Here is a 10,084-nt window from a genome sequence, read left to right as displayed (position 1 = left end):
TATTGACGCTAGCGACAAACTTTTATATGGAAATTGTAGATCTCGTCGCCCTCTACAAGAAAGGTCCAGTGCAATTTTCCCGTATGTCCAACGGTTTGGGAGTTATTGGCCAAAAACGAAAATTTGAAAGAAATTGAAGGGGTACCCCTTGGAAAAATCTCGGAAAAATCGAAAATTTTTTTTTGTGGTTTATTATTAGCAAGGTTCTTCCGACGTCTGATTTCTTTTTAAAAAATGCATTTCTAAAGTGCATAGACTTTTGGGATTTACTGTATAGCCAATACATCCTTAAACTGTGTCACTGAGCAGTTTGCATCTAATAGCCGCGGTGGTGGCAGGTCTTTAGATCGGAGACTTTATACTTTGGACGATGTAGAATACGAGGCTTATTACGCGTATCGACCGGTTGGAAATAGCCTTTTGCAGGTCAGCACGCAACTTTTCGCGTTAACCGTTATCGACCCCTGGCTTGGTCGAAGGTTCGAATGCCTTCGTTGAAAACTGAAAGCCGAGGATATCCGCGATACGATTGTACCGTAAGCATATTTTCTACTTGGGACAAAGAAGGGCAACACAGGCTGGCTGGCGGTCGAGCAGTTCGGATTGTCTAGGTATATGAAGAGAGCGCAAAACCAGTGTGGTACAGAATGCACAATAAGTGTTGGGTTACGATAAACTGGTCAGAAACAATGGGGCCCGCCGGAGCAACGTGCTCCTCGAGATCGTGTGCGCGTGTGCAGCCAGCCTTTAACTATCCAGTTACCAACAAAACCGTGTGCATGAGGACGAACGCGTAAGATCGCCGAAACAGCGCAGAAACAATAAGCCCCGTTGCTACTTTTTCCTTCGACGAACGATTTACGCCGTCACGTGTGTGTACACGTGCTCGACGAGAACGGTGCGAGCGACTGTTGAGAATTGGACGAGATTTCATCAAACTCCCCTGTTCGTACGGTCGACGACTCGAACGTAGATCGCGTCTCCCTCTCTCAGTTTTATTCTATTCCTTTGCAGGAATACACCGTGCGTCATTATCCTCTCGGCGGTAACTTTGTACCGGAACGAAACAAAGAAAATGGGAAACGTTGGATTCACCCGATTCACGATGGAGAGACGATGATTGCGTTAGAAGCAAGTTTCTTTCGAATGCCCTTTTATTTTGCGAGACAATGATTCGCGAGATTCGGAATCGATTCGCGGATCCTTCTCGTATCGCGCAACTTCGAACGGTATAATACACGGATAGTCAGTGGTCGTTGTTCGTGCTCGAGAGCGCAACAAGGGAGCTTTCGTGCTCGTGCTCGAGTGGTCGACGTTTGCTCCGAATTGTAACAGGCTGGCAACGTGTAAGGTAAACACGAATTATGGAGGCTCCTGTATTAAACGTGTACATATATGTACGCGTACGTACACGTGGGGTTCGAAATGAACGAGAGCTCGGTAAACGAAATGCACAAAGCTCGCTGGGATAGAAAAGAAAAGCCGTGTCCCGATTGTGCTCGGGCTCGCGGCTCGACGCGCCGCGGTAAAATGAATAAATCGGTGAACTAGTTTCCCTTAATGCCACTTCTCCGTGTTCCGTCGTTATCCGCGTGTATGTACCTAAGCGCAGTATATGAAGCAGTACCTATCCGCCAGTGGAGCGAAATAAAAAGGAACGTTTCGAATGTCTCACGCGATTGTTGCACGCGACTCGCGAGCGTTGAATAAACTAACGCGAACGTAGCGGCGGGCACAAAAACCGCTGACAAAGCTCGGAAACGCGTGGAAGAAATCCGTGCGCGAGCAGGCAAAGCGTGAAGAAGAGAGGAAAGGATCGCATACCTGCGGAGCAGGTGTTCCACCGAGACCGGCTTTTCGTCCTCTTTCTCTTCGCGCTCGTCGACGTGCACACGTGTAATGCGTGCACCTACCAGCCCGCGCCAGCTACGCGTTCCAATCTTTGCTCGTATGTCTTATCTTTGCGCGCCGTTTTATACAGTCGCGCGTACGTATAACCACCGATGAGAGATCAGTACAGAGTGGTAGCCTTATGAGACTTCGTGTCGCACGAAGAAATCAACAATTTCTGCCTTCCTCGATGGTGGAACGTTCGAGGAACTTAGAAAATGTCGATCAGTTGTATATTACAACGTCGAAGCGTTTTTCGGACACGAAAATCTCGCACCTTTTCTGAAATCGCCCTCGGCAGCGTACGATAAATTTATCCGAGAGGGTCTCCTTCCTCTCTTCTTTGTCAGTTGTTCAACAAGGGTGAACGAAACGACCAAAATAACCCCGAGCAGACTGCTCTCTGCTTTCCAGCGTCGGACAAACGCGTAACCACAGGATGCGCTCGTTCTTCGGGGAACAAGTATCGTTATCCTGTCGGACGTTATCAGATGCCGACTCCGAAATCGAGTTTAATTTCGGTTAAAGAAGAATCGATGCAGATTCTATAACATTATGCTCGATTACGGAAGAGTTAACCGGCGCCCGTGACGGTTGGCGGCACGCTAGAACCCGGTAATGAGATTAATTACCGATAACGAGCTTCCTCCGAGGAAGAATCCATTATACCCGTCGTTAACGATGTCGCCAAATTTCCCCCAGTCGATTTCTAAGGAACGGCTTATTCCTTCGGATTCATCGATTCGCGCCGGGTCTCATCGTCACCCTTGATCCGAACGATTAATTTCGATAGAAAGTTGCCCAAGACTGTAACTAATTAGGACGGCCGTTTGTGCTCGCGAGGGAAGCGTGCGTCGACCGTTTCCGAAGAAAGTAGCCGAAGAAGGTGAGAACGAAAGGTGGGAACGCGCGGGCAACGTGAAAGAAGAGCGAGAGTAAGAGTGGCTCTTGATAATGACGTAACCCCTCGACGAGAGTCTTTCCCACGAGTTTCTTTAATATAAGTACGCGGCCTGTGTGGCTGGAGATAGGGAGCGAATGGCTCCTGAAACATTACTTCCACCTTGAGGGTGGGTGGCCGTCTTCTCGGCATCGTTTAGCCCTCGTTCAACCCGATACGGTCTTATAGGTGCTAGGGTTACTTCCATATCAGTAGCAGAGTGTACATTGGATCTCTCTCTCTCTCTCTCTCTCTGTGACTCTCGTTAATCATACGAATCTCGGACAGCCGCTCTGTACGTTCACTCGAGGCGCATTACGCGGTTTAATTTGATTAAGCGAGTAATATCGAGAGCAAAGCGAGCAGCGTTTTAATTCGACGGTAATTCAGTGCTCGGGTTCAGTTCGAATGAACCGCGTTACTCGACCGAGACGAATCTCGCGAATTCGCTTCAGGTTCTCGAAGGAAAGGTATACGATCGCTTGCTCGTTGGTTAGCTAAGCGGAAACCCTTACGAACCAGCGTAGCATGGCAGTGGTAACAGACTAACGTGCATACGTACGTACGTGGCACGTGCCAGCAGCAATTGTTACGCAACATGGCAACGATGAATGAACCCGAGGACTCGGCGGTGCGTTGACTTTCACGGGAACGAGGCCTGGCAATTATCAATTCTCCATGTTCGTCGATCGAGTATTATACTCGATTAACGATCGATGAAACGCCAGCGCGAGCCCAACCACGAGAATGCCGAGGATTAATAATAAATCTCCTACGCGACGGAACAGATATTTACTGTTGTCGCGTGGGCATGCAATATTAAGTGCATCAATGATCGCAGTTGCTCTTATTCCACCGCAGGACTCGTTTGGTCCGCATGTAGTAAGCTCGTTTCCGCGCAATACCTTCCACCACCGTTCGATCCCGAATTCCCTCGTTTCTCCCTAGCCTCGCTACTCCCCTCGCCGTGGGACAATCTAATCTCGAGCTATCGATCTTAATTACGCCCCGAGTGCTCCTTAAGTAGCGTTCAATGGTCACGTTCGCAGCATTTCGTTCCGTTTCGTTTCGTTAAACGAAGTACCTGTGAACTCTGATTCCGATTTCCAATGCTCGACGATGTGAATCGATCTGCATGCTGCACGGTTCTCCGTTGCACAGAGTTCGAGGGGTCATAAGAAAAGCGGCGATCAAAAATCGGACGGGCATTCGGTATTTTCGTGTATGGCCAAGCGAAAGCATGCGGTGGGAACGATCGATAAACGAAACGCACACTGACCTTTGTGCGAATCCCGATCCTGGATTCGACGGCGGCTCTCGGCGAAGGTGGACACTCTTCGGGGAAAAAGTCAAATTGCTCGACACTGGAAACTATGGATACTAGCGATTTCCCTCGGCGACGAGATCGTTACATTCTCGCGAATAGTCAGACTCACTACCGAGAACGAGGAACTACGTGCAACTAGGATTTACAGAAAATAACGAAACTGTCGCTAACATCTGATTACCGATTCGCACTCGCCCGTGGCTATCACCCCGCGAATAGCTGCATGTCCCGGCAGGAGCGACGATTCGAAGATCATGATCGTCCTTTCAAAATGCAACGTTAACGTCACTGCACATCGCACGTGTCGCGTTTTAATATGCGCCGTCGTTCGTTGGTATCGCGCCTCGGTTAAGCGATCAGCGGAAGTGTCGATCTATCCGTCCGCGGGTTCGCTCGATGCGTGGTACGAGAACAGGACCGATTCCGCGAGGAGAACGTCGAAGGGAAAAGCAAAAGGATGCGACGCGGTTAACGTCCACGTTCTCTCTGAGGCCAGACCGGCGCGGCAGCTCGAACATAGCGCGCATCTGCGCTGCGCATTTCCTCCCTTCGTTTAGCTACCTACCAACATGTATTTTATTCTGCCCCCGCCATGCCGTACCTCTCATTGCGCTACAGGGGTTCTCTTCTTCTCTTCGCTTCTCTCCTCTCGTCTTATCCCGATCCGTGGCACGACACCACCGCCCGCGGCCGCGATTCTATTAGGTATTTTATCGACTTTCTTTACCTCGCTGTGTTCTTCTCCTTTTTCCGGATAACAACCGAATTTACCCGGAATCGAATCGCTTACTGTTCCCCATTTGTGTACCATTTTCCGTTTCATCCCTTGCCCCTGCGAATCGATCGGCGACGCTATCGCCGGCGAAATAGTAATTATCGCCCGACCTAGTATGCGCGGTGCTTACTTCTGTACGCCGTCCGTCTAAAATCGCAGCAATTAATCGCTGAATTCCCTTGCGAGCGCGCGCAACTGGAAAATGATGTACTCGCAGTAGCAACGGCGGAACTACTCATCCGCGTAGAAAGCATCGTTAAACTTTTTCAATTTACGAGTTTCGACGTTCGAGCGAGTGCGCGCGTGCATATGCACGAGAGCGTTCCGTTTTTCCACTCGGGGCTGTCTGTTCACGCATATGAGAACGAGGAACAATTTAGCATCAGATACGTGAGGTGACGCGAGAATTTTTATCGCCCGAGGTCGGCCTCTTGATCCCGGAATCGAATCATCCGCGAAAACGTCCACCCCGGGGGCGACGGTATTCGTTTCTAATAGCGTTTATCCTGGCTCACCTCTTCAATCCCATTTCCTCTTTCGTCGACGCGATCCAGACTTTAATGTCCGGAACGAGTTTTCATCGAGAGAAATATTTCCGCTTGTTCAACGCTCGAACCATTTTCCCCCCTTGCCGATTGGCACGGATTAAAATTTCCTCACTTCCGCTGGAGACTTATCGAGTATCGAACGATACGATCGCGTGCGCGAGAAACCACGATCTGTGGTCAAACTCGACTAGACGAATTCCACGTTACACGCGTGTGCCTTACCGCTGGAAGAAACGTATTCGACGAGTTTGATCACCAGCGAGCGCACGAAGAATAAAGAAAGAAGGGAAAGAAACGGGGGAAGCGAGAGGCAGCGCGAAGGAAGAGGACGGAGACTAGGCAGCTGATCGTGATTGCCGAAGTAGAGGCGATTTAAAAGGTTGCCGGCTATTTCTTGCGAGTTTCGGAGCAACCGGTATCCGAACAACTAGTCGGCAGATGGCACGCGCTCGGTCGAGGCCTTGACTATACCCGTACCAGTCCCTTCGGAACCCTTGAAAAAAATCTCTTTCTTCTCTCCTCGCGGCCATCCCTAATGAGCGCGGCTAGACGAAATTAAGCGTACGCTGAATGTTCTAAAGTCTCTTCTTTCTCCGGGGCAACAAGCAAAATTTTAACGAAACACGATTCTTGTGTCTATTTATACGTTCGGAGGAATATTACAATTGCGAAAGAATTGATCGATTAATTAGACGAAAGATCTCGAGGGAAGCGTCGGCGAGTGTATCAGATCTGCGCGCGTTCTCGTGTGTCTCCTGGAGGAGCAGGTGCGCCATGTATCACGGAAAACCAGTCTTTTTCTTATTGATCCTGCTTCTGCCCTTTGGACCGCTACCAATCCCACCTGCCGATCACGTGGCCTCCGCTGGCCACTCAGCGGACCACTACGATTTATTATATTTCTCGATATGACACGTTCCCCGGGTTTCTGTGTTTTAAACTCGTCCGGAGGTGTGCGCGCATTACGAACCGGGGGTAACGGGTACGCGCGAGAGACAGAGAGAGAAAGAGAGAGAGAGAGAGGGAAAATCTGAAGTTAGTAGACTTTGTAATCTGTAAGCGCGTTCCGTGGCAATTTGTAATCCAATATGATCAATCGAGCGAATGCACCGAAGCCACACGCAGCTAGACGCGTCACAGCTTTTTGAAGACCACCTGTCGGTGTTGCTCGTTACCCGATAACGATTTGCATACACAGGAGAGGGAGAGAGGAACGCGAAAATGTTGCATGCCGCGCGTTGGTCTATCGTCTATCGCCACGCTGGAATGCTCGCCGCGCGCTTATCTTCCTCTTTCCCCGTTAATCGCGTCACGGTACTGATTGTAATAGAGGCGCAAGAAGTAATGTAATTGCACTTTGCGATCTCGTGCCGTTCACGCCATAACGCGGGTCAAATTAAGAGCGAAACGAACGTCGCGTAATCAAATAGAGTTTCTTATTGCAGAGATTGAAGGGGATGAAAATAGGGCAGTTATCTCAAACAGTTACTTTATTTAAATATAGTACAGTCGGCTCACAGCAATCACGCTAAAAAAATACACTCGCTGATCGTTCGTTACTATTACAATTAAATACACCGTTCTTATTTACAATTAAATAAACCGTTCTTATTTACAGATTCTGTTAAAAGTCGTCCTCGTCTTCCGTGAGATCATATGGATTCTCTAGGTCTCTTCTCTGGGCGATGCATTGCTGCACCTCGTTGTCGGACACGTGCGGTTCGCCCTCCATGAATCTGGCGAACCTAAAATGAAGCGCGTTAGTATTCGTCGCAGTTTCTCGATGATATGTCCAAGCGTCGATAACAACCTTATCGGATCTCTCAGTCTCAGAACAGTTTTCCACGGATTACAATCGGGACTAGAGCAATATTCTTTCAATTTGGTTAACGCATTCTTAGTTTCCTTTACTCCCTCTTTGCGGTACTCGACTTCCGTTAATAATTTTCTCCGTATGGGAAACATGCTCTTCCTGATTTCGAACAAGCGTGTAGATACATGCAACAATACAGGTACTTGCTTTTCTGAACAACGACACTGAGACCCGACGTTACTCGCATTTTATTTATTTATTATTCGTAAAATCGGAATATCACAAATCGACAGAGAAACAATCCGAGGAAGCGTATTAAAATTCTTGAACAGAATCGTATTCATCAATCTTCACTTACCAATAATTCCGTCCCTTTCGAAATAACGGAGTAGCAAAATTGTAAAGGAGAACGTTTATCACGCAGCAAAGCAAGGACGCTTCGCGTAAGTAACTGCTATAGTACATGGCACACAATCCTGCTATCTAAATGAATTAGGAAGAGTGTAACATTTTTTTTAATTCTTTATCGCGGGCTTTGAATACAGACCTGCAAGAACCATTGCATAATTTTTTTCGTTCTGGGATTCGTAACCGGACCGAACCAATAGCAAATTATGAAACTGACGCCGGATACCGATAAAATGTACCATACGATCATCTCTCTGTATTGTAGCGCAATTAGTTGGGCATTTTCCCATAGGAAATGAAACAGGTAAAAGCTCATTGTCCACCCAGTGACGACCATTAAGTACATTAATTTACCCTTAAATCGTTTACGGTCTCATTAGTATCACGAGGTCGAGACATACGAAGTTATGTACAAATAACACATACAAAGATCATTTACCCTCAGCAGAAACTTGCTAGTGAAGTACACTAAGATCATGAACGATGTAATGAGTCCAAACATTATGCCACAGAAATAATAAAATAACGCGCTCTCACTTAGTTTACGAGCACTCCAATATAATACAATTCCTAACACCATTAATGCTACTTGGATGTTGTCGACACCTATTTATACAACAATCGAATGCTCTTAGTTCATTTATTATAGATGTAGGACATTTTTTTTATCTTTGATTCTTATGCGACACTCACTGTCATGAGTTACGCTTAATGTGTATGTGAGCAAATTGGATCGGTACATGTCTACACCAATGCAGAAGTTTTCAAATGGACTGAATTTTAACTTGACATTCTTTTTCGTAGTAAAAAAATTTAAACCCCAGGACCTCTGCTTGTCATGATGCTTCTGTACCACTTCGTCAGGAGTTTTCCCATCGTAAAGGTCTAAGTTATCTATACTTGCATCTAAATGTATCTGAAATGCAATGTACGTATGTATAAGTGTAACAGTAAGATGCTTTAAGATCGAATGTCTTACTGTTAAGCTTTTCCACATGTTCATCAAATATTTTTTATCAGCAGTGTAACAAAAGATCTCCAACCCCACATAACAATTTGTAATCATGTCTCCTGAATTTAAGTGGTGTACTAAAACAAGTTCAACCAGTGAACATCGAACAACTGTATTAAAGGCTTGGTTCTAGATTTTTTCTTAAGAGAATTAAAGGCAATCATTATATTTAGAACGAGAAACTAATAACTTATAAACAGAGTGTCCCAGAATTAGTGTTAGGCCTTCAAATGGGGAGGAGTGAGGTGATTTTAAACAACTTTTTCCTTTGCAAAAATGTTGTCCTGGACGTGGTTGTCGAGTTATTATCAACAAATCGGGACCAATCAGAACGCTCGTATACAAGGCGAGCAGGAGTGCGATAACCGCCTCGTGCGTTGCCGCGGGAATATGCCACGCTCGTGACGAGAACAACTTTAATTCTCTTCCCATTTTTTATAATTTTAGCTACTCTGTAATTTATAAAGTTGTTAGTTATTTCATTGAGTATGTTACATTTGTTCAGCGAACGTAACTAACGACTAATTGCTTTCTTTTCTCTGATATCTAATCAATTTCTTAGTTGCTGTTGCATGTAACTTTTGTTTTAATTCTACATTTCGTTATGGCCGCGTGGCATACGGCCGCGGCAACGGACGAGACGGTTATCGCGCACCTACCCGTCTTGTATACGAGCACTCTGATTGGTCCCGGTTTGTTGATAATAACTCGTCAACCGTGCTTCGGACAACATTTTTGCAAAGGAAAAAATTGTTTAAAATTACCTCAGCTCCTCCACATTTGAAGGCTTAAAACTAATTCTAGGACATCCTGTATAGGTTAGATACGACTTACCTGATGGTGTGCTAGTAGGTTGAAGATTGGTTGCTGAAGAATCTTTATGAAAACAGTTGCAAAATAGTACGATAATAATAATACTCAGTCGTCGCATTGTTCGGCCGTTCGTTACACGTTTGATACTAATAATAGTGGCTACTGTAACTTCACTCACGAGAGGTCCTGGACGGAATCGTAAATACTGAGAATTAGTAGCACCTCGTTTGAAATTTCTACATCGATACTGTGTCTCGATGACGAATATCGAAATTTTCTATAAACAATTTCACGAAGTGGAACTTCGAATCGTGCAGCGGTAAAACTTCTTACAATCGCGGTCGACTTCTTCGGGAAGAATAGTACCCGATATTTCGATTAATTCGTTAGGGTGCGACAGCGTGTGAATCAGTGTTATTGTTATCGTCCGGTTTTTCTGGTAGCTTCTAGATATTCGAAATGAGTCAGTTTATCGTCGTGCAAGGTACGCGGTTTATACAATCGAGGATGCCAAAATAGTTGGAGACAAATAGTAAGAGGATTTAATTGCAGTTGGAC

The 10,084-nt window shown here is 46.2% G+C and overlaps 2 protein-coding genes across 6 annotated transcripts in view; both read right to left on the bottom strand.

The window, feature by feature from the left end:
• The window catches only part of tinc (transmembrane protein tincar), a 21,427-nt gene extending 16,789 nt beyond the window's left edge, over positions 1 to 4,638 (bottom strand). For both annotated transcript variants that reach the window (XM_018036800.2, XM_018036801.2), the window contains exon 1: positions 4,110 to 4,638. The gene's annotated coding sequence lies outside the window, so the exon portion shown is untranslated. The remainder of the gene's footprint in view (positions 1 to 4,109) is intronic.
• Positions 4,639 to 6,952: 2,314 nt separating this feature from the next.
• On the bottom strand, positions 6,953 to 10,031 carry Nemp (Nuclear envelope integral membrane protein). Of its 4 annotated transcripts, XM_018036704.2 has the most exons (8): positions 9,548 to 10,029; positions 8,681 to 8,790; positions 8,395 to 8,617; positions 8,141 to 8,307; positions 7,841 to 8,056; positions 7,652 to 7,776; positions 7,291 to 7,452; positions 6,953 to 7,225 (listed from the first exon to the last, which is right to left on the bottom strand). In XM_018036704.2, exons 1-8 carry the CDS (start codon positions 9,642 to 9,644, stop codon positions 7,105 to 7,107), a joined length of 1,221 nt encoding a protein of 406 aa, XP_017892193.1. In that variant the 5' UTR covers positions 9,645 to 10,029; the 3' UTR covers positions 6,953 to 7,104. The 4 variants fall into 4 exon arrangements, with proteins under 4 accessions (XP_017892193.1, XP_026675371.1, XP_026675373.1 ...); XM_026819570.1 differs by having other exon boundaries at positions 6,953 to 7,452; positions 9,548 to 10,031; XM_026819572.1 differs by lacking the exon at positions 7,291 to 7,452.
• Between the last annotated feature and the right edge of the window lie 53 nt (positions 10,032 to 10,084).

This window comes from Ceratina calcarata, unplaced genomic scaffold, assembly GCF_001652005.2.
Source record: "Ceratina calcarata isolate Rehan_Ccalc_2016 unplaced genomic scaffold, ASM165200v1 scaffold153.2, whole genome shotgun sequence".
Lineage (NCBI taxonomy): Eukaryota > Metazoa > Arthropoda > Insecta > Hymenoptera > Apidae > Ceratina > Ceratina calcarata.
Note: the sequence above shows the minus strand (reverse complement) of the source record. Positions and strands in the feature narration are given on the sequence as shown.